This window comes from Podarcis gaigeae (assembly GCF_964106915.1).
Source record: "Podarcis gaigeae genome assembly, chromosome: 3".
NCBI classification, from domain to species: domain Eukaryota; kingdom Metazoa; phylum Chordata; class Lepidosauria; order Squamata; family Lacertidae; genus Podarcis; species Podarcis gaigeae.
In genome coordinates this window covers 120,710,056-120,737,907 of record NC_139680.1, presented here as the reverse complement: position 1 = coordinate 120,737,907, position 27,852 = coordinate 120,710,056, and the positions used below count along the sequence as shown (strand labels likewise).

The following is a 27,852-nucleotide window of genomic DNA, read 5'->3' as shown; positions in this document are numbered from 1 at the left end:
ACATGGACCGGAAGAGGAGGACCGTGGCCCAGACACACCACCACCGAGTTTGCAGGCCAGAGCGGCGCCCATCCCGACTCCCCTCCCTTCTCTCCGGCTGCCATTTTGGATGAGGAGGAGGAGGCAACTCCCAGCACGCCTGCCTGCCGAGCCCAGACGAGGAGGTTGGAGGCCCATCTCTCCACCTTCCTCCCCACCAGCGACCGGTCCCCGTAACCTGCGAGGCGCTACTGACCGGGCTTGCCTCTGCTTTGTGTCTTTGTTCCGCAGGGTACGGCCACGCGGCCCCGAGCACCGATGGCGGGAAGGTCTTCTGCATGTTCTACGCCCTGCTGGGGATCCCGCTCACCCTGGTCATGTTCCAGAGCCTCGGGGAGAGGATTAACACGCTGGTGAGATACCTCCTCCACCGCATCAAGAAGTGCCTTGGGATGAGGCGGCCAGAGGTCTCGATGGCCAACATGGTGACCATCGGGTTCTTCTCCTGCATCAGCACCCTCTGCATCGGGGCCGCCGCCTTCTCCTACTATGAAAACTGGACCTTCTTCCAGGCCTACTACTACTGCTTCATCACGCTCACCACCATCGGCTTCGGAGACTATGTGGCCCTGCAGAAGGAGCAGGCCCTGCAGACTCAGCCCCAGTACGTGGCCTTCAGCTTCATCTACATCCTCACCGGCCTGACCGTGATCGGCGCCTTCCTCAACCTGGTGGTGCTGCGCTTCATGACCATGAACGCCGAGGATGAGAAGAGGGACGCCGAGCACCGGGCGCTGCTCAGCCGCAACGGCCAAGCCAGCAGCGTCCACACTACGGACACCACGGCGTCCTCCACGGCCGCCGCACTGGGGGGCGTGGGGGTGGGCGGTGGGGCCGGGGGGCGTGGGGGCCTCCGGAACGTCTATGCCGAGGTCTTGCACTTCCAGTCCATGTGCTCCTGCCTCTGGTACAAGAGCCGGGAGAAGTTGCAGTACTCCATTCCCATGATCATCCCCAGGGACCTCTCCACCTCGGACACCTGCATGGAACAGAGCCACTCGTCTCCGGGGCGGTACCCCGAGACGCCGCCCAACCGGTGCTTCTGCAACGCCCAGCGATCGGCCATCAGTTCTGTCTCCACGGGCCTGCACAGCCTCTCCGCCTTCCAGGGACTCATGAAGCGGCGTAGCTCGGTCTGAAGGCTAGCGAGACCCTCTCCGGGACTGTCCTACATGGCAGAGGAAGGGGAGGAGGAGAGCAGTGGGGGTGGGTGGGGAGATAGGCATGCAGAGACCCCAGGAAGGGAAGGAACGGTGCCCACCATAACCGAAAATCCATACAGGTGACAATCTAAAGGGAAGGGAAGAGTCAGCAGCTGGGCCGGGAGTCGTGGGTGTGAGCCTAGGAGGACAAAGCAAGAGATGGGTTGGCTCCCTGGGTCACGGGGAAACCGAGTCATGGAGAGCTCCGAGGGGGCTCAGCTGCAGAAAGGGGGGTGAGATATGGAGGTCAAGCTGCTCCAGAGGGGTCAGCTGCTTCAAGCCCTTTCTTCCCTGGAAGAGAGTCCTGCTGGCCGCACTTCTGAATGCTCCCAGTTGCAGCAGCTCCGCAAAAATGTGAAACTTGAAAATTGGGATCCCCCGACCCCATGGGAGTGGGGTATGGGATAAAGTGGGGTGGTGGCGGCGGATCTCCTGGCTGAGTGTGATTTATACCTCTGCGTAGACTGATGGAAGGACATAGCATCTCTCTTCACCCCTGGCCAATAAATGGGGGGAAATTAAGTTCTGGGTCACCCCACGCCATTCATTTCATTCCCTTCATTTTAGGGGAGAGTTAGCTCCTTTCTCCCCTGTGTGGAGGGGTTTGTGCATCGGATACGGGGCAGGGATCTCTGACCCTAAGTGTACAAATTTCTTCAGTTACGAATGGTGCATGTTGGCGCTTGGGTGGCCAAAGGCGGCCACTGATGTGCTGCGTCCCGTTCCTTCGGGGCGATCTCCACTCCAGGGGACAAGGCCATGCAAAGCAGCTCCTGGGTCGCGCACCTCTGGGCTTGTGTGCTTTCTGCAACGCGAATGAACTCGCCCCTCCTTGCAGAGAAGACCTTTTATGCAAGAGTACATGAAGCCCGTGAAACACCCACGTCCTGCTCCATGGGGCTCAGAGCTGTGCCCCATATAACCCCAGTCTTGACCCACCCCTCCCTCTTTTTGTCCTCAGCCCCCACAGCTTCCTCTCAAATCCGTCTCTGTTTTGGATCGCGGTTGCATTGCTCTTTTCTTTAGGCACAGCGCAGGATCATGCCATTAACGTCCTGACTTGTGGGGGCAAGCTCCGACCCATCACCCCTGCACCCAAGAAATTCCCACTTTTCTAGGAACGGCTGTTTTCCTGCAAAAATGCAGTAGCCATACAAAAGAGGGGTATTTAGCAGGCAAAAATGAGCCAGTGAGAAGTCCATTGACCCCACCAGCCAGTTGCTCCTGTTGGAAAACCAGCCACCTCTCCGCCATTGATGTTGGCCAAGGGCCTTGGAAAGAACCTGCAAAGCCAATGAGGGCATGCTAGAATGGTGTGGGGTCAGCCAGACCAGTGGCCCCCTCCCTCTGCCAACTCTCCCCAAGAGCTGAAACACATGATCAGAGAAGCATCCGATCTGCCCATTCTGGTTTCTCATCTTTTCCAGTTCAGTTCTCCATGATTCCACACCAGTTTGTGATACTATTTACCTGCCTTACTGGAGCAGAATTTTAAAAGCGGCACAGAGATGGGGCTTCCTGGAGTGGCCTCTGGTTCTTAGAATCATAGGACTGTAGAGTTGATGCCAGCCTCTGGTGTGAGCCAACAGACTTGCGCTGCCACCGTGTGGGACCCCAAAAGTGTGGCTTTTGGCCCAACACTCTGGGGCGGCCAGAGCACTGGAGCTAAAATAGGACATCTATTTTAGAGGTTGGGATCAGAAGCCGGGGCGACTTCTGTAGATTCAGAATGTCCCACTTAAAACAGGACAGTTGCGCAGGATGTGTCCCCCACCTTATATTACAGTCGTACCTTGGTTGTCAAACGCCTTGGTACTCGTCCGTTTTGGCTCCTGAACGCCGCAAACCCAGACATGAATGTTCCGGTTTGTGAACGTTTTTCGGAAGCTGAACCTTCAACGCTGCTTCCAGTTGAGTGCAGGAAGTTCCTGCAGCCAATCAGAAGCTGCGCCTTGGTTGTTGGACATTTTCGGAAGTCGAACGGACTTTTGGAATGGATTCCGTTTGAGAACCAAGGTACCACTGTCGTTGTTTCAGATGGTGGAAGTTGTGGCAGTGGGCGAGGGATTTCAAAGGAGGAGGGGGGGTCCTGGCACTTCTCTTCCATCTCCAACGTCCTAGGTCAGTCTGGGAGCGGACGCCATCTTGCCACCCCCTTTGGGCAGCACAATGTTTGGGGCTGGCCTTAGAGGCCGCTGTTCTTTCTGAGTGATGGTGGTGGTGGAGAACCCCTGTCCCCATTCTCTCCCTTCCTGGGGCAAGTTCCACTGACCTCGCCCTCCGTCCGTGGCCTGCTCTGGAGCTAAGAGCATTAAACTTCCTCCCGAGCATCCGTTGCTTCTCCTTCTGCACATTTGCTGAACATCGGTGTGCAGAGCACTCTGTGTGCCGTGCAGCGGAGGGAATTGGGAGGAAAGTACACACACACACACACACAGAGAGAGAGAGAGAGAGAGAGGGAGGGAGAGAGAATCACAGTCCAGCTCTGCTTCCCAAGTAAAACAGGCTCACGCACCAGCGAGCAAATTAGGCTAAGACGGTCTTAGGCGAAAGCTTTTTATATTTCTGCCCATGTGACCCCGGCCGCGGTGGCAGAGGCAACCCGCGAAGTGTCACGTAGGCAAAGGAGGAAGTCGAGGCCGGCTGGGTTGCAGACGAACCCTCTGGGATGCCGCCCTGTGCCCTGTGGCTGGTTCCAGAGCGGCAAAGCATGGAGGGGGAAGGTGGATGGGTCGATGGAGGAGAAACAATCCCTGGGCTCTTTTCGGAAGGAGAAATGCATCTTTCTGCATGCGTGTGTGCATGTGTGCAATTCACGGCCCCGCTCGATAAAAACCCCTTTTCTGATCCGTCCATTTTGGCAAAGCTGTACAGGCCTCTTAGGAGGCAGAATTAGGCCAGGAAGCATTAAGCGAGCATATTGCTCTCGCCACTGTCAATCATGCCCATCCCGCGTCGTTAAGCAATAGTGGCTTAACGGGGAGGGGGAGGGGAGTGGAGGCACTGAGCGAATGAGATCTTCCCTCACGCATTTCATTACCTGGGAGTAAGAAGGGAGGCGAGAAAGCAATATCTGCCGGCTGGCTTAAATGAGCCACAGTTTCTCAAGCAGAGGATCAATTGTCCCTGGAAACCCTGATCCAAGAGGAGCAAAGTCTGGGTTGCAGGATCCCAGGAAGTCAGGATTCTGGTACCAAGACACAACAGGGTTCAGCCCAGCACAGGAGCCCTTATGCTGCCTAGCAGTGGCTGTCCAGGGTTCCAGGGATGAGTTCCGGACAGGCGCTCTGCACATGCTCAGATGCACTTCTTTCGCAATTCAGATTCAGCATTGGGAACACAATGAAGCCCTGGCTCAGGACCTCAAAGATGGCATTTACTGAAACTGAAACATGGCAGGGAGGTCTTGCGCCCCTCCTGTGTCCCTGGCCTTTGAACCAACATGCTGCTCTCCTGATAATGCCGGTCTAGAGTTCCGATCGCTCCCGGTCAGCTGCTGGGGATTATGGGAGCTGTAGTCATATAGCATTTTCGCCTATCTGTGTTCTTCCCAGCATTCCTCATTAATTCCTTGCCTTTTTAAGGAACATTTCACAACAGAGAACTGCATGCACCCGGCAACACGTACCTGGGTGACTTTGAATCTACGTGTTGTGTGAACAACTCCCATGGAAGTCTCTTCCAGCTCCACAATTCAACGATTCTGCGGTTCTAATCCAGGCTGCCTCAACCTCGGCCCTCCAGATGTTTTGAGACTACAATTCCCATCATCCCTGACCACTGGTCCTGCTAGCTAGGGATCATGGGAGTTGTAGTCCCAAACCACCTGGAGGGCCGAGGTTGAGGTAGCCTGTTCTAATCCCTCAGGAATACCCTTCTTCATGAGACCCTGAAAATATGGGTGCCCCCAGGGTGACAAAGAGGACAGTTCCCACCCTCTCCATATGAACCATAATCTCCAGATCCCCATTTTTCATTCAAAAAATCAAGAATAAGTTTCTAGCCTTTGTAGAACCTGAGATAGGAGGCACAACGTACAGGTGCTTTTCTAATTTTTTGGGGACTGTTAACTTGCTCTCTCTCTTCCTGTGTTTTCCTTTGCCCCCATCCCCTTGGAAAATCCCTGATTGATGCCTGGGAATATCTGTTTGTCTGCAGGAGGCAAGATGAGTTTTTTGTTCTGTTCCAGCAAGGCTCCCCTGATGCACTTTCATCCATTTCATTTCATTTTTAAATTTGTTTACCGCTTTTAACTCACCCGAGTCACAAAGCGGCTTACGTACAATAAATAATACCATAGCAGAACACCACAATCACAACATAAATCATGTAAAATAATTAACAAATCATCGGTAAAACAACCTTCTTCGATAAAGCACTGTTAACGAAACAACTTAACAAATAGGCTAAACAGCACAACCACGAGAAAAGTCGTATTATAAAATTATCCTGAATACCATCAGTTTGCTGCGATTCCTGCATCTCAGGGGGTTGGGCTGGATGACCTTTGAGGGTCCCTTGCAACCAATTTTATGGTTATACCAGTAACCCTGCAATATATTATGTGAACCTCAAATGTGTGTTGATCACTATGGTTTGCTTCGTGGAAATGTTCAGGGAGGCAGGAGAGGATATATTGTTTATTAATATCCTTCCTAACTTGTGCTAGCAAGTTCTATAACTTAGCAGAGCTTCACTTTCCCCTTTCCAAACACACAGCGGGTAGCTGGTTGCAGGCTCGTGTGAGCATCTCACTATTAGGTTCCTGGTAAGTTCCCTTATACCCCTCTTAAAAGAATAAACACGCCACAATCTTGTGTAAAGTAGTTTACTCACATTCTGTTCACAGTTGGATCCCTGAAGGCAGACTTAGTTACAAATATGTACATGTGGATGTACCCCATATGGGGATAATCCCAGTGTCCTCTGTTGGCTGGAAGCAAAGGAAGGATGCTCCAGCCAGGAGGAAACAGGAAGTATTCAACTGGCTGGACCAAACATCCTCCTGCATGTCCACTCTAGGAAAACGAGGAATGTTGTACTTGACTGCTCCTTATCTATCACATCCCACACCCTAGAGGCAATTAGTCACACACACCTGAGCTGCGCAGGGAGAAATGAGTCTCAATTTACAAGCCCCGATCCCTGCGTCGCACGGGTTCGACTAGGTGAGCTTTGGGTGTCCCTTGCAACTCTGCAACTCTATGCTTCTAAGTCCTATTGAGCTCAACAGGACTTAACATTGAGTTACGTGCAACATGAGTGACCCATGCCGGGGTCATTTTGTGGTAGTTGGAGGTTGTCCATGTTCAGACAGCAGGACACACACACACACACACACACACACACACACACACACGATAATGTGGGTGCAGCGAACCCCAAATTATTTCCATTCAAGCTCCTTATTCTTGATCCACTGCTTGTTTCCGGGGAAACCCTATATTCCACCCGCCTTTGCACATCCAAGGAAATGAGTGCAGTTTCCTCACTTGGCGCCAGACGAAACCAAGGCACATCAAGAGCCCCTAGTCACCCCCAGTCTTAAACTCAGAGCCTCCTAATTATTCTGAGACAGAAGCAACTTGCAGGGTTATTATCTCAGAATAATAAGACCTCCCCCTGCCCCATCAACGGATCTGGGTTCACGGTCTGTTTTCCTTGAGCTATCAGAAGTGATTCTGCTGCAATGAATTAGCCGGGCAGCTAAAGTCTAAGGGGAAAAATGTGTTTTTAGAGTTATTTCCCTGTCAGGGACTTTTGCTGAATTCCTCGACTGCAGGGGAATTCCGCAGGGCTTCACTGCTGGTGGGGGAATAAAGATAGAAACCAGAAAAATGATAATAATCAACACCCAGAAGCGATGAATGAGAGTGGCATTTGAAAGCTGTCTCAGGGGGCTTGGCCACACGCACCTTTCACCCAGCTCTTTCCTGACACAGCTCTGTGCTTTAAAGCTCCATCTTTCCCCCCCACGAAAAACCACTCTTGAGTGCATTATCAGAGCAAACGTCAATTCAGGTTTCCTGCGCATTGCTGTTTGTTCCGATTCACCTTTAGAGATTGAGTTTTCATGGGGGGGGGGGAAGAGCAGTGCTCGGACATTGAGGTTTAAAGTGTGGGAATGTTCAGGGATGCAGGAGAGCATATATTGTCTGATTATAGCCTTTCCAACTTGTGTTAACAAGTTCACAATTTTAGCAGAGTAACATCCCCCTTTTTTAAACTCACAGCAGATGCGTTTGCTCAGGCTCGGTAAAGCCTCTATAATAACTGTTCTGGTATTTTCCCCTTATTCCCTCATAAGACACGACACATTCTTCTATAAAAATATAAAAAGAGTTTACTCACTCACATTCTGTTCACAGATGAATCCCAGAAGGCAGACTTAAGTTACAAAAGTAACATACACCTGGAAACTATCTCATAAGGAGACAGTCTCTTTGTCCTCTCTTGGCTGGAGCCAAGAGAGCATTTTTGGCTAAGCAGATGTTGCTTCTTCAACGAAAGTAGTCAAAGAGAGAGAGAGATGGCGGCCCTCATATGAGTTTACTCACATTCTGTTCACAGTCGGATCCCAGAAGGCAGACTTAGCCTAGAAAAGTAACATACACCTGGGAACTATCTCATAAGGAGTCAGTCCCTTTGTCCTCTCTTGGCTGAGAGCATCTTTGGCTAAACAGATGTTGCTTCTTCAATGCATGTAGTCAAAGAGAGAGAGAGATGGCTGCCTTGCCCTGTGCTTTTGTTGTTACCTGCACAGGTGAGGCCACACCCACCTCTAGTCACACACAGAGGAAGTCTGTCCCAGCCCAGAAGGAAACAGGAAGTTTACCTGCTGGCTGGACAAACATTCCTCCCTATGTGTAAACATGTACACTCTAGGAATATTGTACTTGACTGCTCCTGTGTTTCACATCCCACATAAAGAGTGAGCCATGCCTGGAAAGAGTGGAGGAAATGTACGTGTGAACAAGGAGGTGTGCATTAGCTGAGATTCCTGCATGGCAAAGGGGTCAGGCTGGATGACCCTTGGTAGCCCCACCCCCAACTCAACAGTTCTATGATTCTTACAGCTTAAGAGCTGCAGTGATTCTCCCACAACCAGTTGGGAGAAATCATTGAGACTGGGTGAGTGGTTTATGGTGCAACTGGGGTGGGAAGAGGGTAGACAGAATCATTGAATCATAATGTTGGGAGGGACCCTCAAGGATCATCCAGTCTAACCCCCTGCAATGCAGGGACCTCAGCGAAAGAATCCCTGGCTGACATGCAACTGGGAGGGCCAAGGCCACTAAGCAAGCCAAAGGGAGGTGCCCGCTGTTTCTTCACAGGTGCACTGCCCCATTGCTCTGATGGGCAAACCGATCCCAAAACACCGATCAAAGAGAAATGCTTTGTTGCAAAATAAATCCAGAAATTCAAAACGCAAAAAGCTGGCCTTCTACTCTGTTGCAAGACTCTGCTGCGAAAGAATGAAGCCTGCCAAACGCAAAAAGGTGAAGCCTCCGGACGTGTCCCTGGTCGGAACTCGAACCCGTAGCCTCCTGTGCTGGCACTGGCACGCTGCTCCTGCCCATTGCTACGCCTCTGCTTTGCCAAAGAGCCGCTCTGCTTTCCTTTTCCGGCTAACGCTGCGCACCAAAGGCGGTGGCTCAAGTCAGGGAGGAAAGAAATCTCAGCCTAACTAACCTAAGCGCCAGATGCATTGCAAATTGGGGTTGGTTTGGATGACCTTCAGGGTTCCCTTCCAACTCTGCAGTCCTATCATTCTATGCTGCAGCTGCGTGACCGATGCAGCAAGATGCTGGGAATCAGGTTGGGGAGATGCTCAAGACTAGGACTGAGCCCTGCGGCAATATTCCTTCCTCTTCCTATTCATTTTATGGGCCAGCCCACTTGGACTATTAGGGTATTTTGGGGGTTGGGGGGCAGAATTCAAAGGTCACGGGGGAAATGGATCAAGCCGGTGTTTCGGCTTGCAAAGTTGCAAAGCTGACCCTGCATTTTGCTATTTTTTCACAGGCGAAGAAGATTTAACCCCCCCTCCCCAATTTCTAATACTTGACAACATTGTATATAATATTAGATATGGGATTTTAAAGAAGAGCTATTTATTATAAATGATGCTATGTACACACCATATCGATGTAGACGTGATCTCTTTGCAAGGGTATTGCAGGGGGAAATTTGCTTCCGAGCAATTGGGGAGAATTTTATTCTTAGCTGGGGTTTTTTTCACCCATAGAAAAATAAAGAGTTGGGGGTGGGGGTGGGGTGGAATAAAATGCTCCTGGACAAATCTTCTCTTTTTCTCATGCCAAAGCATATTTGTACTGCTCTTTTACTTTCATTTTAGAAACAAAATAAAGTCTGAATTCAAGATCGGCTGTCTCCCTCCGTTCTTTGAACCAGTCTCCCTTTCTAGACATCTGAGATGTGCTGCCTTTGTGGGTTATTGCTGAAGCTCAGGTGTGCTGGGAAACAGACCCACTTCTCTGAGTAGGATAGCAGAGTCCTGTACGCTGAAATTGGTTGAATTGAATTTTATTATTACGGTCACAGACCAGTTCCGGCTCACTTACAATATCAGGAAAATCATAAAACACCACAGAAATACATTGAATTGCAATTGGGTATAACAGAGACAATACAGATATAGGTAAAGGTAAAGGTACCCCTGCCCATACGGGCCAGTCTTGACAGACTCTGGGGTTGTGCGCCCATCTCACTTAAGAGGCCAGGGGCCAGCGCTGTCCGGAGACACTTCCGGGTCACGTGGCCAGCGTGACATCGCTGCTCTGGCGAGCCAGAGCTGCACACGGAAACGCCGTTTACCTTCCCGCTAGAAAGCGGTCCCTATTTATCTACTTGCACCCGGAGGTGCTTTCGAACTGCTAGGTTGGCAGGCGCTGGGACCGAGCAGCGGGAGCGCACCCCGCCGCAGGGATTCGAACCGCCGACCTTTCGATCGGCAAGTCCTAGGCGCTGAGGCTTTAACCCACAGCGCCACCTGCGTCCCTAATACAGATATAGAGGCAGTTAAAATCTTGATCACTAAAATAAAACCTAAAATTGTCATTTAAAACCTTAATCATTTTGGTAGTACAGCGTGTTCCCTAAGTTTTATGGCAGTCGCACAGAATTTGGCCACCCTGAGCGTGGTCTCTAGATCCTTGTCCTCTACCAGGAGTTTTAGACATTGAAGTTCGGACCCATTTGGAGATTTTTGTATAACGGGAGTGATAAATGCCGAGCGTAGATCCCTGTAGAAACGGCAGTGTAACAAGACAAGAGAGACCGTTTCTACCTCCATCAAGCCACAGGGGCAGACTTGTTCCAATTTTCCAAATGGCTGGATATTTGGCCAATATTTGATATTCAACGTCAATGTTTGACATGCAATGCTTCCTCCCGGCAGCAAGCAACACCGTGCAGGATCTTGCCTACAGACATGCAGCAGCATATAGGTTTCTCTACTGCAAAGCTTTAGCATATCAGCAAATGTGAAAAGAAATGGCAATATCCTGTATCAGAGAGAGGAGGAAGAAATTGTGCCATATATGTAATGCAATTTTTTTTTTATAATCCCAGATGTCTACTAACAGTTTTCTTGATATAATTACTTTGCAAATTTTTGCTTTTCAAGTGTTGCTGATTTTATCCATGTTTTGTTCATAATTCCCTTTTTGCGTATCCCACATAGAGATTCTTATGATGGAAATGGTCCATACATTTTTCTAAGTGAATGTATGAATAAATTACACACTTCAAAGATGTGAAGTTTCACAGTATCCAATCGCTGCTTTGCAAATCTTGCAATATCTCCTAGTCAGTTTCATACTATTAATTATATTCAATTATTCAGTTGAATTTAGTCTATTCCCAAATATTATTGTGAATTGCCTCAACATTTAAGGCCAGCTGATGCAGCAGATTCAAATGGTTGTGGAGTCCGGATTTATTTCCCCAAACTAGCAGGGCCTTTTCTTCAACAGCCCCAGATGAATTTTGGATGACCTTCCTTCCAACGTTTTCTTCTCTTCCTCTGTGCCTTTGCTCTGCATTGTTCCATCATGTCCCTGGTACTTGAAAGGTAATGTTTCTTTTGTGCTTTATTGTGTTTATTACTTGTCTATTTTCAGTCGTAGTTTCAGTTCTGTATTTTAATCTAAATTCGATTTTAAGTTTTTATTTATTTACTTCTTTATTTGAAAACCAGGCTCACCGTTCTGCAAACCAGTCATTAAATCAAATTATGTGAACAGGGAGAGGGGAACCTCTCCAGTTCCTATGTCACATTTTGCTTTCAAAATTTCAACATCAAAATTGGAATCCAATGGTCAAATTATGCTGTTTGAATGCTCTATATTTTTTTTAAGGAATCCCAGCTCTTATGGAAATTGTTTTGCCCACATTCCACATGAGAATGAGATGGGATATCTCTATCCTGGAGTCCATCCACATATCTTTCTCTTCCATTGGGGTGAGGAATTACATCACTTTCGCCCTCTCTCCATCTGCAGAACCAGGCCATTTTTCCATGCTCCAGACGCGCATGGAGATCTGAAGAAGAAGAGACAGAGAAGGTATATGCGAGCCATCTTCAAATATCTAAATGGCTGTTCCATGGACGATGGAGAAAGCTTGTTTTCCGCTGCTGCAGAGGGGGGGACCCGAACCAACGGATTCAAACGATAAGAAGAGTTATTCTGATTAAACATTAGGAATAACTTTTTGATGGTAAGAGTGAAACAGATTCCCTCGGGAGACGGTGGGCTCTCCTTTATCAGGGTTTTTTTTAAACCGAGACTGGGTGCTCAAATAGAGGTTAGATGGCCATGTGTCACGAATGCTTTAGCTGAGATTCCTACATTGCAGGGGGTTGGACAAGATGACCCAGAGTCTCCACCCCCATTGTTCTACCCGGACACTGAGGTCCAGCACCGAGGGCCTTCTGGCGGTTCCCTCCCTGCGAGAAGTGAGGTTACAGGGAACCAGGCAGAGGGCCTTCTCGGTGGTGGCGCCCTCCCTGTGGAACTCCCTCCCACCAGATGTCAGAGAGAACAACTACTACCAGACATTTAGATTATATCTGAAGGCAGCCCTGTTTCAGGAAGCTTTAAATGTTTGAGGCATTACAATATTTTAATATTGTGTTGGAGGCCGGGCCCAGCCAGATGTGCAGGGTATAAATAATAAATTATTATTATTATTATTAACAATGAGTCCGTAAGTGACTGTGGGGGCCAATTTTGGATCCACACGTCCTTCCACAGTGGGGACATTGGTTTCCAGGCGGGAGTTTTTCACGGTGAGGGTTTGCCAAGCGTGCCTTCCTCTTAGCACATTTCTCCCTTGCGTCCTGAGTTCGAGTGTCTTCAAAGCCCAGGACACCTTTGTGTGCTAAGAGGAAGACACGCTTGGCAAATCCACACCGTGATCAACTCCCGCCCGGAAAACAATGTCCCCACTGTGGAAGGAAGTGTGGATCCAGAATTGGCTTTCACTGTCACTTACAGACTCATTGTTAAAACCGTGTTGATGGAAGTCAATCTTACTTGGCTATGAGGGATCACAGAAGAAGAAGAGGAAGAAGAAGAGGAAGAAGAAGAGGAGGAGGAGGTGGAGGAGGAGGTGGTGGAGGAGGAAGAAGAAGATGACGACTGCCTGCTTTGGGAACCATTCATTCAGAGCGTCAACTGCATCTGATGCTAGCCTTCCCTGAAACTGGGCGTGCATTACCACCAATGGGTATGGTGCTTGTTTTGGAACGTGTTCCACAGCTGGGGTGGTGGGGTCATAACTCCTCATAGTCCCTTGACAGAGAAACTGGGAACAGCTGCTTGTCAGGAATGTGCCTGGAACAGAGGGCGTCCTGAGGGGCTGAGAGGTGGGCTGCGGAGGCGGCAGGGGGGCAGCGGGGTCCTGAGAATGGAACAAGGAGCATGCCGGCCTTCCGAGTTGCCACAAAGCCAGAAAGTAACCTCTGGGCCCCGCTTCTGCCACAGCTCCGAGGCGTCCCCGATGAGTTTGGAAACTGTTTGTTTTTCCTTTCGTCAGACATGAAGATCTGCTAATGAGAAGGGTCTGTTCTTGCTTCTTGCCGGTGGACTTTTCCCACGGAACGAAGCATGCCGTTTCAGGCTGTTCTGTTGCTCTGCAGCAAGCCAGAAAGAGCCACCCAAGTTTGGAGGGCTGGAGTGGGACTCTGGAGGAGCCAGGAATTGACCACCAGGAGGCCAATATGATGCTTGAAGGGGTGTGTCTGGGAGAGAGAAGGAGCCTCTGTTTACAGCCCTGGCCTTTCCCAGGGACTCAAGGCAGGTTGGAACCCCGTTGAAGATACACCATGTGCAAAGCATACCAAGAAAATGTCATTTCTGCCATTGAGTTCCATAGTTTAAATATGTGCTTTGTGAAGATGAACTTTCTATTCTCTGTCCTGAAGCTTCTCTTGGTTTTGTACAGCTTTAGCATGGAATAAATGTCTGCTGATTCCCCAGTATCCTAAATTAAATAACTGAACACCCCGTGTTCTACACATGCTCAGGGGCGCTCTGTATTTCACTCTTACCTCCTTTGTTCCTGTTGAAGTAAGAGCAGCGATATGGCAGCTAAGAAGCTCAAATCATATATCTGACTGATACTCTTCTTTGGAAATTAAACCAATGTCCAACCTTCAAAACCTTGCAGAAACTTAGTTACAGATGAATTGAAATGTAATATTTACAGTCACATGGTTGTCCAAGCATGGGCCTACAGTCCCTTCTTCCAGCTTCCAAACAACTCTATTTTCCTCTCTTTCCAGAGCTTAGCAATCTCCTGTATCTCAATTACGTAGGCTATGCCTAGGAGAGATTTCCACTTTCGCCTTCTCCTACGGCTTTGTTCTCTTTCTTTCAAGCCGAGAAGAAGCACTGCAACACTCTATTCAACTTAGCAGTGTTCACAGTGGATTCTAGAACACAGTCATCTTGCTTCACATAAAATAGAGTCTCTCCTTCACTAGATAGCTCCTGTGTGACCAACATTAGCCAGTCACATGAGAACTACTAGAGAACTGCTTAGAATTCAATCAAATTTAAACACATGGTAATGCACGCAAACATTTACATTTACAATTACAATTACTATACTTAACATTTCTATGAGTGAATTCTGGCACTGGGAACAGATTCCAAACCTTTATCTAGCTTTCACCCGGTGCCATTTCAATGCTGGTTCTGTACGAATGTTCAGGGATGCAGGAGAGGATATCTTGTTTGATTATAGCCTTTCCAACTTGTGTTATCAAGTTCCACAATTTAGCAGAGTAACATTCCCCTTTCTAAACTTGCACAGCGGATGCATCTGCTCAGGCTTGCTAAAGCCTCTAAAATACGTTTCATTGGTAATTCCCCATTTAGTCCCTCATAAAAAGATAGACACGACACAGTCTTCTATAAAAGTATAAAAAGAGTTTACTCACTCACATTCTGTTCACAGATGAATCCCAGAAGGCAGACTTAAGTTACAAAAGTAACATACATCTGGAAACTATCTCATAAGGAGACAGTCTCTTTGTCCTCTCTTGGCTGGAGCCAAGAGAGCATTTTTGGCTAAGCAGATGTTACTTCTTCAACGAAAGTAGTCAAAGAGAGAGAGAGATGGCTGCCCTCATATGAGTTTACTCACATTCTGTTCACAGTCGGATCCTAGAAGGCAGACTTAGCCTAGAAAGCAGACTTAAATTACAAAAATAATACAGTGGTACCTCGGGTTACGAACTTAATTCGTTCTGGAGGTCCGTTCTTAACCTAAAACTGTTCTTAACCTGAGGTACCACTTTAGCTAATGGCACCTCCCACTGCTGCCACACTGTCGCTGCATGATTTCTGTTCTCTTCCTGAAGCAAAGTTCTTAACCCAAGGTACTATTCCTGGGTTAGCGGAGTTTGTAACCTGAAGCGTCTGTAACCCGAGGTACCACTGTATACACTTGGAATCTATCCCATAAGGAGACAGTCCCTTTGTCCTCTCATGGCTACAGAGCATCGCATCTTAGGCTAAGTAGATGTTGCTTCTTCAACGAATATAGTCAGAGAGAGAGAGAGAGAGATGGCTGACCAGTCCTGCTCTTTTGTTACCTGGGCAGGTGAGGTCACGCCTACCTCTAGTCACATGCAGAGGAAGTCTGTCTCAGCCTAGGAGAAACAGGAAGTTCTGACTGGCTGGTCCAGACACCCCCTTTTATGTCCACTCTAGGGATGTTGTACTTGACTGCTCTTGTGTTTCACATCCCACAGGTTCACACTCATGCTTCTGTCCCGGGTGCCTGCAATTTGCAAAGAGTGATGGCTGGAGCAGCAGCATCAGAATCAGAGATGCACCTTGCTCAGGGGTCAGATTCCTCACAGCTGTGACCCAGATCCTTCCTGGGGGTGCAGCAGCCTCTCCCCCCCCCCCACATTCTCAAACTGCCCAGGGAAATGTGGGCACATTTCCCCCCCGAAACCTTTTCCTTGAGCCCAATTAGCAGTCGGTCTACGTGGCAGCCTCTTCTATTTTAACGCTCTGTTCAACTCGCCATGCTTCGGGTCACTAACTGTTGTGAGCAAACTTCTGAGCTGGCTTCCAGGCCTGGATGTCTCTCTCAGTTCAAGGAGATTTGTGTTTCTGGGGCTCGGGGAGAAGCTGCTGTCGGTTGTGCCACGTCACAGTGCCATCTGCGTCAGAGAGGCTCTCGCTGAATCAGGAGAAACAGAGATCTTGGGAGGTCAGCGGAGGGCTGGCTTGGGAGCTGATGACAAGCACAGCACTTTAGAAGAGCTCTCACCATCAGAAAACTGTTCCTGATGTTTAGTCGGAATCTCTTGTCACATGAATCCATTGGTTCAGGTACTACCCTCTGGAACAGGAGAAAACAAGCTTGCTCCATCTTCCACGGGACAACCCTTGTTATATTTGAAGATAGCTATCACCTCCTCATTGGGACGTGGGTGGCGCTGTGGGTTAAACCACAGAGCCTAGGGCTTGCCGATCAGATGGTCAGAGGTTCGAATCCCTGCGACGGGGTGAGCTCCCGTTCCTCAGTCCCAGCTCCTGCCAACCTAGAAGTTTGATAGCACGTCAAAGTGCAAGTAGATAAATAGGTATCTCTGTGGCGAGAAGGTAAACAGCGTTTCCGTGCGCTGCTCTGTTTCTCCAGAAGCAGCTTAGTCATACTGGCCACATGACCCAGAAGAAGTACGCCGGCTCCCTTGGCCAGTAAAGCGAGATGAGTGCTGCAACCCCAGAGTCGTCCGCGACTGGACCTAATGGTCAGGGCTCCCTTTACCTTTAGCTTTACAGTACCTGTACCATACAGCAATGGACCTGGCCACCAGGAGGAAGGAAATTCTTCCCCACATGTCCCGATTGCTCAAGAGCAGGGGTCAGCAACCTTTTTCAGCCGGGGGCCGGTCCACCATCCCTCAGACCATGTGGAGGGCCGGACTATATTTTGAAGAAAAAAATGAACAAATTCCCCACTAATCACCCAGAGATGCATTTTAAATAGAAGGACGCATTCTACACATGTAAAACACGCTGATTCCCGGACCATACACCGGCTGGATCGAGAAGGCTATTGGGCCGCATCTGGCCCCCAGTCCTTAGGTTGCCTACCCATGCTCTAGATCAGCGGATCTCAACCTGTGGGTCCCCAGATGTTGTTGGACTACAACTCCCATCATCCCTGAGTTCTGGCCTTCTAGGAGTGATGGGAGTTGTAGTCCAACAACATCTGGGGACCCACAGGTTGAGAACCGTTGCTCTAGAGAATCACATTGCTAGGAGGAAATCAGCAAGAATCAGCAGCAGAAGTGCCAAACTCTCTGCTTCTTCAGGAGCTGCTTTTGCTGGACAGTTCCCTGTTGTCTTTGAGGGGGAAAACATTTTTTTGGCAAATGGAGCAGTGCTAAGCCCCGTGGGTCTAGATGGATGGGTTGGGAATGGGGGTATCTGTCAATTTCAGTTTGTGGTTCGAGGGCCCGACCCCCGCGAAGTGAAATGAAGACACAAGGACACGTGATATAAGGTTAATGGGCTAGAAAAGGCCACAACTTTATTGATTACAGCAATGAAAAGGTATTGGCTTAGGCATTGGATCGAAACAAGTGGGTTTATTCACCAGGGGTTCATCACCTGTTGATGCTAATCCAACTATAGGCTCACCCCTGCTGTCACCGAGGGTCGGGCCATGGCCTCCCGCCAAGCAGGCATCGGACAGAATACACGACCGCCAGATTCCTTTAATGGAATACCCCTAAAAATTGAAGGCATAGGCGATGGCCACACCTAGCACTTCGACACACCACAACACATTATTCCAATGCCTAACCTACCCACCAATACCACAAAAGTTGTGACGATTGCTACGAGGTAGGCGAAAAAACCAAAAGGCCTATTGCAAAATGGAAAAACTCCTACCAGGCCCCCCGGACAACCAGGGCGACCAACCTAAGGTCCATAGCAAGGCCAATGACCTAAGCCCTAACTCAAAGGGAGTGGAGGGTGGGTGACTCGTGACGGGACGAGGAGGAGGAATGAGGCCAGGGAAAGGCTGGCGCTGCAGCAAAAGGCTGCTGAACACGCCCCCACCGCGGCACCTGGTTGGGTGGCCACCGGGGGGGGGCGTGAGCGCCAGCCAGGTGAGCTGGAGGCAGGGGGCAACGCCCCCTGCTGGGCGGTGCTCGGGCTCCCGCCCACAACCACTCCCCTCTCTTTCAGGGAGGAGAGTCTTTCTCCCCATCTCTCATTTTCCCCATTGTATAATTCAGTTCACACCATTTCCACATCCGTTTGCAACCACCCTCCTGAAAATGTTCATGAAGACTCACTAACATTTTTGCACACATTTTTCCTGATACAGTCATACCTCGGGTTGTGAATGTGATCTGTGCGAGATGCTCATTTGCAACCGGCAGTGTTCGCAGCCTGAAGCGCCAAGTCTGCACACGCGTGTGATGCAATTTGGTGCTTCTGCACATGCGTGTGACGTCATTTTGTGCCTCTGCACATGTGCATGCGCCGAAACCTGGAAGTAACCCGTTCCAGTACTTCTGCAGTCTGCAACATTCGTAAGCTGAGGTATGACTTGCATATGCACTTTTTTCCATTTTTAAAAATTGATTTTCCACATTTATCACAAAATGACATAACAAAACACACAACAAAGAAAAACACACTACACTACAATAAAATTCAACACAAAGAAAAATTATTTCTTCAAATACCTAATTCTCATTACATTGATAACTGACTTCCTCGAATCCCCTCTGACTGAATTTCATTATATCACCTATATAACAGTTCTCCAAATTCATATTTCTAATTATGTTGATTCCTTTCATTAACTAACCTCTTCTCCTTTATTAGTATTCTAATCCTTAATATTTACCACCACGTATTTTTATTCTATCCCTAAGCCTATTTATTACTTCCAAGAATTTTCTATTTATCTTATATCACAATATTTAGCTAAATATTCTTTAAATTTCTGCCAATCCTCTTGTATATCCTCTTCTTTCTGGTCGCAATTCTTCCAGTCAGGTTGGCCAGCTCCAAAAAGTCCAACATCTTCATCTGCCACTCTTCTATTGTTGGTATTTCTTGCGATTTCCAATTTTTAGCTAATAAAAGTCTTGCCGCTGTAGTGGCATACAAAAACAGTCTAACATCCTTTTTGAGCAACTCCAGTCCTAGTATTCCAAGTAGAAAGGCTTCTGGTTTCTTAATAAATGTATATTTCAACTTTTTTTCAACTCATTATAAATCTTTCCCCTGAAGTCTTTCACCTTGGGGCACGTCCACCACATATGAAAAAAGGTACCTTCTTTTTCTTTACATTTCCAACAACTGTATATGCACTTTTGCAAGAAAGGGACCACGTGTGAATTTTGCAAGTATAATCACAGAATCATCAAATTGTAGAGTGGGAAAGGACCCAGCACTGCAAGGGGTTGGGCTAGATGACCCTCCAGAACCCTACCAATTCTAGAGATTCTAAGATTCTAAGAGATTCTAAGAACAGAGCTCTGATTGATCACTCTGGGTCTTGAACAGAGCCTGGGCTGGTCACAGGTCCAGACAGAATAATAAAACCTTAGAATTGTACAGGTGGAAGGGACCCCCAGAGGTCATCTAGTTCAGCCCCCTGTAACGCAGGGATCTTAGCTAAGGCACCCAAAACAGATGGCCACCCAAATTTTTTTAAAGAGGGAGAGTCCACAACCTCCCAAGGGAGTTTGTTCCACTGTTGAACTGCACCTTACCATTAGAAAGTTCTTCCTGTTGTTTAGTTGCAATCTCCATTCTTGTAACTTGAAGCCATGGGTTCGAGTCCTACCCTCCAGAGCAGCAGAAAACCAGATCACTCCATCTTCTATGTAACAGCCCTTGAGAAATGGCTTAAACGACCTCGGTCCAATATATCTGAAGGAGCATCTCCACCTCCATCATTCAGCCTGAGGTCCAGCTCTGAGGGCCTTCTGGCGTTTCCCTCACTGCAAGAAGCCAAGTTACAGGGAACCAGGCAGAGGGCCTTCTTGGTGGTGGCGCCCTCCCTGTGGAACTCCCTCACACCAGATGTCAAAGAGAACAACGACTACCAGACTTTTAGAAGATATCTGAAAGCAGCCCTGTTTAGGGAACCTTTTAACGTTTGATGTATTACAGTATTTTAATATTTTTTTGGAAGCTGCCCAGAGTGGCTGGGGAAGCCCAGTCAGATGAGCAGGGTATAAATAATAAATTATTATTATTATTATTATTATTATTATTATTATTATTATTATTATTATTATTATATTGGAAGATAATAATCTCCTCACCTCTCAGTCTCCTCTTCTGCAGTGCATTGTGCACTGCGGTCACTGATAAAGTATTCTGATGTACAATTTGGGGTCGAAAAACCTCATTTTAAAATTCGCCCAAGCGTGTATTTGGAAGGAAGCTGTGCTTGAGTTCAGGAAGTGCGAAGTGAACTAATTTCTCCCCTCTCCCTCGGAAGAAGAGGAGAGGGCCTTTTATGGATCCCATGGCAAGTGAAGAAACAGGAAGCAGAGAGGAGGAATAATCGGGCAATTCTCCCAATGGACGGGTTTCGAAAGTGAGATCACTGTTGGAGCCTATGCTTTTTAACAACATGTTCACAAATGCTCCAATGCTCCATTCTCAATGTGTCTAGGGTACAGTTTCTGTTTATTAACCACTGGCCTTTACAAAACTCTGCTAGACTATTATTACGCTTTTTGCTTGATGGGTCCAGACAGATGACTACTAATATTCTTCTGCTTTCCCTTTCATTTACATTTCAGAAGGTCCTCAAGATCATCTCTTCCTAGTAAGAAGAAGCACGTAGGCCCTGCCTTAGAGATAGATTGCTCCGTTATCAGGTGCCTCAAGCGCTGGAGGTGTAAATGACCTCCAGACTCTGAAAGGCTGGTGTCATGGGATCTAGTCCATCGGCTTTGATCACATAATTAAACCAAATATTTTGATTTAGAATAAATGCGCAATTAATTGCCACTGCTTTGATTTTTGTTGTGCTATCGTCTGGCCTAAAGGTTAGAGTGCTGCACTATGACTTGGGAGACCAAGGTTCGAATCCGCCATGAAACTCACTGGGTGACCTCGGGCCAGTTGCCATCTCTCAGCCTAACCTACCTCACAAGGTTGTTGTGGGGATGGAATGGGGTGTGTGTGTAGGAGTACCATGGAGGCCACCTGGAGCTCCTTGGAAGATAAAGGTGGTCTATAATGTAATATATACATTAATAATTCCTGCAGGAGGTTGGAGTAGATGACCCTTGGGCTCCGTTCCAGCTCTATAATTCTATGATTCTTAGTGGGTTGTGTAAACTGTAATTCCAAATAATGCTTTTTATAGCACAGGGCAGGGGGCACTGTGAAAGTGGCCCATAAAAGTTTGGAAACTGTTGTAAACAAAATCTGCCCCTTTCCCCTTATGGGGTATCCAAGTGCCCATGTAGAGTCCTTATGTGGGTTCTCTATTGGTAGGAGAAAATAACAGAGGCCAGCCAGAGAATATTGAGAAGCAAAGCAGCTAGTAAGCCTGATCTTTACTGATCTGTTGCAACAGTGCTCCCCTCACCTGCAGGAAAGAAGGAGGAACCCAGAACAATGATGTGCAAGGTCTTATATGGACTTTTGAAATTGCCACCCTGTAGATCAAGACCACTCCCAGAAACATCTTACATACATCACAGAAAGATGTCAAGTCCCTCAGGGCCCTAGTTTCTTGTGACAGAGCGTTCCACCAGATCGGGACCACGGCCGAAAAGGCCCTGGCTCGGGTTGAGGCCAGCCTAACCTCCCTGTGGCCCGGGATCTCCAAGTTGTTTTTGTTTGAAGACCGTAAGGTCCTCTGTGGGACATACCAGGAGAGGCGGTCCCATACGTACGTGGGTCCTAGGCCGTATAGAGCTTTAAAGGTTAAAACCAGCACCTTAAACCTGATCCTGTACCCCACTGGAAGCCAGTGCAGCTGGTAAAGCACTGGATGAATGCGATCCCATGGCAAGGACCCTGTAAGGAGCCTTGCTGCGACATTCTGCACCCGCTGGAGTTTCTGGGTCAGTCTCAAGGGCAGCCCACATAGAGCGAGTTACAGTAATCAAGTCTGGAGGTGACCGTCGCGTGGATCACAGTGGCTAGATATGGAAGCCACCTTCGAATATCTCAAGGTCTATCCCATGGAAGAAGGTGCAAGCTTGTTTTCTCCTGCTCTGGTGGGTAGGACCTGAACCCATGGCTTCAAGTTACCAGGAAGGAGATTCAGACTAAACATCAGGAAGAACTTTCTGACAGTGGAGTGGACAACCTCAGAAAGTATTGGACTCTTCTTCCTTGGAGGTTTTTAAGCAGAGTTTGGAAGGCCATCTGTCTTGGGTGCTTCAGTTGAGATCCCTGAGATTGCAGGGGGTTGGACTAGATGACTGACCCCTTCCCACCCTCCAGTTCTGTGCCTCCGTGGTCCTCCTGGATTTCAGACTGGGCGTGTGGTGCTTTCACCCTGCAGGCTGCGCTTGCAAAGCAATCAAAACTAAGCAGTTTAAATGGCGCTCTGTTTGGGGTAATAGCATTAGAGTGTCTGGAGAGGAATTAGGGAAATAGCAAGTAGCTTTATTAAGAAGCTTAATTCAATTACCGAGGCAGCCAAGTTGCAAGCGCAGCCTCCGGTGGTGGCACCTCTGCAGCATCCTGAGCGAGGGCGGCAAGATCCGGGCGGGGGGCTCTCTCACCTGACAGGAGCAGCATCCGTTGCATGCATGCAAAATGAGGGGGAGGAATCCATGGGTTTTGATGAGCAACGCATAGAGGTGTAAATGCAGAGGTGGCCATGATATTTCTGCGCCTGAGGTGGAGGATCCCAAGACTGGCCTGCCGACAAGGATTAAACAACAGAGAATCATGAATTAATGCTTCATTCTTAATGGTACAGTGGTATCTCAGGATGCAAATGGGATCCGTTCCAGAGCCCCGCATCCTGAAGTGAACGCAACCCGTGACTGCGCATCTGCACATGCGCAGGTCGCGATTTGCCACTTCCGCACATGCGCGTGACATCACTTTGACCGTCTGCGCATGCGCGAGTGGTGAAACCCGGAAGTAATGCGTTCTGTTACTTCCGGGTCGCCGCAGAGCGCAACCAGAAAGCGCTCAATCTGAAGCAACTTCAACCCGAGGTATGACTGTACCTCCAAATTTTCAGCCTGAGGTGGGGGTCATCTCACTTTCCATAATAGGAGGACTGGTCCTAATAATAATAATAATAATAATAATAATAATAATAATAATGACCCCACGCACAGCCACTCTGGGCAGCTGCCAACAAAATATTAAAAACATGGTAAACCATCAAACATGAAGGGTTGCCTTCAGATGTCTTCTAAAAGTCAGATAGTTGTTTATTTCCTTGACATCCATCTCTCTCTCTCTCTCTCTCTCATATCTATCTATCTATCTATCTATCTATCTATCTATCTATCTATCTATCTATCTATCTATCTATCTATCATCTATATCTATCTATCTATCTATCTATCTATCTATCTATCTATCTATCTATCTATCTATCATCTATCTATCTATCTATCTATCTATCTATCTAATCTATCTATCTATCATCTATCTATCTATCTATCTATCATCTATCTATCTATCTATATCTATCTATCTATCTATCTATCTATCATCTATCTATCTCTATCTATCTATCTATCTATCTATCTATCTATCTATCTATCTCTCTATCTATCTATCATCTATCTATCTATCTATCTATCTATCTCTATCTTTCTATATCTATCTATCTATCTATCTATCTATCTATCTATCTATCTATCTATCTATCATCTATCTATCTATTATCTATCTATCTATCTATCTATCTATCTATCTATCTATCTATCATCTATCTATCTATCTATCTATCTATCTATCTATCTATCTATCTATCATCATCTCTATCATCTACATCTATCTATCTCTATCATCTACAGTGGTACCTCGGGTTACTGATGTTTCAGGTTACAGACTCCGCTAACCCAGAAATAGTACCTTGGGTTAAGAACTTTGCTTCAGGATGCGAACAGAAATTGTGCTCCAGTGGCACGGCGGCAGCAGGAGGCCCCATTAGGTAAAGTGGTGCTTCAGGTTAAGAACGGACCTCCGGAAAGAGTTAAGTACTTAACCCAAGGTACCACTGTATATCTGTCATCTATCTATCTATCTATCTATCTATCTATCTATCTATCTATCATCTATCTATCTATCTATCTATCTATCTATCTATCTATCTATCATCTATCTATCTATCTATCATCTATCTATCTATATCTATCTATCTATCTATCTATCTATCTATCTATCTATCTATCTATCCCCCCCTTCATGTTATCCTCACAACAGCAACCTTGCAAGCTATATTAGGCTGAGAGAGGCAATGACGGGCCTCAGGGTCACCTGGTGAGTCGCACGACTGAGCAGAGATTCAAACTTTGGTCTCTTCTGGGTCCCAGTATGCTGATGCTCTAAGCATCATGCTGCACTTGGACTCAATTGATGGATGGGTGGATTGCATTTCCATCCCACCTTTCCTCCAGTGAGGGGGTGTACATAGTTCTCCTCCTGCCCATTTTATTCTCACAACAACCCTGTGAGGCAGGGTAGGCTGAGAGTGAGTGACTGGTCCCAAGGTCACCCAGTGGGTTTCATGGCTGAGTGGGGATTTGAACTCCTGGTTGTCCAGGTCATAGCCAGACACCAAAACCACTGCACCTTACTAGCCCTCCAGGGACTTGGATTGGTTTAATCCAGTGGCCCAGCAGGTGTGGCTCTCACAATCTGTGACCATTGGTCATGCTAGCTGGGGCTGGTGAGAGTTGGAGCCCAACAACATCTGGAGCCCAACAACATCTGGAAGGCCACAGCATTCCTGTCCATCACTTGCCTTTACTGCCCCAAGCAGTAAATTTGGCTTCCAAGGTGCAATTTCCTCCTCTAAGGTCAGCATAGTAAAAGCTCTGGTTTTCCCAGTCGTGATGTATGGAAGTGAGAGCTGGACCATCAAGAAGGCTGATCGCCGAAGAATGGATGCTTTTGAATTCTGGTGTTGGAGGAGACTCTTGAGAGTCCCACAGACTGCAAGATGATCCAACCTCTCCATTCTGAAGGAAATCAGCCCTGAGTGCTCACTGGAAGGACAGATCCTGAAGCTGAGGCTCCAAGACTTTGGCCACCTCATGAGAAGAGAAGACTCCGTGGAAAAAACCCTGATGTTGGGGAAGATGGAGGGCACAAGGAGAAGGGGACGACAGAGGACGAGATGGTGGGACAGTGTTCTCAAAGCTACCAGCATGAGTTTGACCAAACTGCGGGAGGCAGTGGAAGACAGGAGGGCCTGGCGTCCTCTGGTCCAGGGGGTCACAAAGAGGTGGACACGACTAAACGACTAAACAACAACAAGCTCACTGTAATCCATCTCTTCTCTTTTCTTTCTTTCTTTCTTTCTTTCTTTCTTTCTTTCTTTCTTTCTTTCTCTCTCTCTCTCTCTCTCTCTCTCTCTCTCTCTCTCTCTCTTTCTCTCCCATCCATTTGTCTCCTCTTTCTTCCATCATGGAACCCAAGGCCGTGTCCAAATGACTCCCAGAAAACGACTCATTCAAGCACTGACCGGAGCCAGACCTCCTCATCTTCAGGAAGGGGGCAGTGGTTACGGTTCTATTCCTGCACTGCAGGGGGGTTGGACTGGATGACCCTCGGGGTCCCTTGCCATCTACAACTCTGTGCTTCTAAGACCACACCCTGAGCAAATCGGGGCCTTTAAGACGCAGCAATCTACTCCCAAGGTCAGCTAGTTCTTCATTCTGTTATGGAAAACTCTAGGTGCGAGGCTGCTCAGTCCCCCAGCTGGTCGGGCAGAGCCCGCGGGTCCCTGCAGAATAAAGGAAGGAGTCCAGCCACCAACTGGAGCAAATAGCTGTAGACCAAAGTTTATTTTGCAACAGGTTCAAAGAGGAATTTTGAACCCCAAGGATGGCGTGAGAAGGACTTTTGAAAGTTTCCCACCATATCCCAGAATATAGTTCGTACAGCATCATTGCTACATCATTGCTACATCACTGACTGTTACGATATTGAAGCAATGCAGCTGCAAACTGCTAGCTTGAAAGCAAAACATAATGGGAATGTTGGGACTGTCCGTGGGAAACAGAGGGACAGTCAATTCACAGTGCGAAGCACCGAAATTAGCTCAGAGTGTAATATGAGCTCTTCCGTTTATTCCTGTCCAGGAAGTGTTTGTCACTTGACTGCTGGAGCTTGAAGAGAACAGTCATGTTTTTTGTAATGCTGCAAAGACAGAAATAAAGGCATGTAAATATGTTTCTGTCTATCTCTTTCCCCTGCCAGGGGGCAGGAAAGAGGGGGTGTGTTCTTCTCACGTTTGAGAAGAATCGCCTATCGAGACCTCGCCTGGAACTTGCTGGGGAATGCAGCCAGGGAGGTCAACAGGGAATCATGCCGGGTGCCTGGGAGAGTTGCCAGTTTCTCTTGATAAAGGCTTGATTTCCGACACTGACATGTCACAAAAGGGGTGGGGTTAACCTTGGCAAACATGTCCAGACAAGAAGAAGTGTGCATGTACACGAAAGCTCATACCAAGAACTAACTTAGTTGGTCTTTAAGGTGCTACTGGAAGGAATTTTTTTTGTTATGTCCAGACAAGTCCTTGGCACAAGATTAGCATAAGCAGACGTGGGAGGGCAAGACCCAGGTATAAGATTAGGATAGACAAATATGTCTTAAGTACCCACCACCCAAAAGTACAATAGAAGTTCCTTTGCATGTCTGGAGCCTGAGGCAAGTCAGGTGATGAGATTTGGCTTCCCTTGGCTAACAATGAGCCCAGCAATTGTCACCTCTGGGAACTTCCTGGAGTCCTTTTTCAAGGGGAAAATAGCTTTGGAATGGAGGAAACTTGGAAAGGAGATGATTTTATATTATTTTTAAAGCTAGGTAACTTCCCTGAGCTGTCAAGTTGAAAGGATACATTCAGGCATAATATTTGTAATAAAAAGGTAAAGGTAAAGGTACCCCTGCCCGTATGGGCCAGTCTTGACAGACTCTGGGGTTGTGCGCCCATCTCACTTAAGAGGCCAGGGGCCAGCGCTGTCTGGAGACACTTCCGGGTCACGTGGCCAGCGTGACAAAGCTGCATCTGGTGAGCCAGCGCAGCACACGGAAACGCCGTTTACCTTCCCGCCAGTAAGCGGTCCCTATTTATCTACTTGCACCTGGGGGTGCTTTCGAACTGCTAGGTTGGCAGGCGCTGGGACCGAGCAACGGGAGCGCACCCCGCCACGGGGATTTGAACCACCGACCTTTCGATCGGCAAGCCCTAGGCGCTGAAGCTTTAACCCACAGCGCCACCCGCATTGTAATATTTAACTTTAAAGATGTGCCCCCCCATAATTTCCCAAACAATTCATTTAACAAACCGTCCTTCGGGCGAGCAGAAGTCCGAACGGGAGCGCCTGCCTTGAGTCTTCCTTGAGCTGGCATGGCTGCCCCGACCACGTGGTCCTCTCTGAGGACGACGACAAAGGCTCACACTTCCAGGAGAGTTTATTTTTAGACTCTCTAATGTGGTTAAACTTTGAATTATCTATGAAGACCATATGTCTACTCAGCTGGAAAGCGACAGGCCAGGCCTCAAAAGACAACCCAGACCAGGCCTGGTTTTTAAAAAGGGGGTGAAGATCTTTTTTCCCTACAAACACAGAGAAGCAGGAGCAGAGTTTAGTGGGTTTGTGTTTTTTTGTAAAAAAAGGAGGAGCCCATTTTGCAAGGCAAAGCCATTTGCGTGGCAATTCCCACCCCATCCCCAGATGTAGTAAATAAAGACACCGGACACCAATATTAAGGTTAATGGGCGAAAATGGCACAACTTTATTGATTACAGGTAAGAGCGGTATTGGCCTTAGGCATTGGCCCTAACAGACTATCCCAGGGGTCGGCAACCTGCGGCTCCGGAGCCGCATGCGGCTCTTTAACGCCTTTGCCGC

At 47.9% G+C, this 27,852-nt stretch overlaps 1 protein-coding gene and 1 long non-coding RNA gene across 2 annotated transcripts in view; both read left to right on the top strand.

Moving 5' to 3' along the window:
- KCNK3 (potassium two pore domain channel subfamily K member 3) overlaps positions 1-3,656 on the top strand; it is a 94,312-nt gene extending 90,656 nt beyond the window's left edge. The window contains exon 2 of the mRNA XM_083733792.1: positions 271-3,656. Coding sequence (XP_083589918.1) covers positions 271-1,178 — 908 coding nt within the window. The 3' untranslated portion in view covers positions 1,179-3,656. The remainder of the gene's footprint in view (positions 1-270) is intronic.
- Positions 3,657-3,683: 27 nt separating this feature from the next.
- Positions 3,684-9,628, top strand: LOC310842196. Its single transcript, XR_014562987.1, has 2 exons — positions 3,684-6,990; positions 8,301-9,628. It is a non-coding gene; the product is annotated as an uncharacterized lncRNA (long non-coding RNA).
- Positions 9,629-27,852: the final 18,224 nt, after the last annotated feature.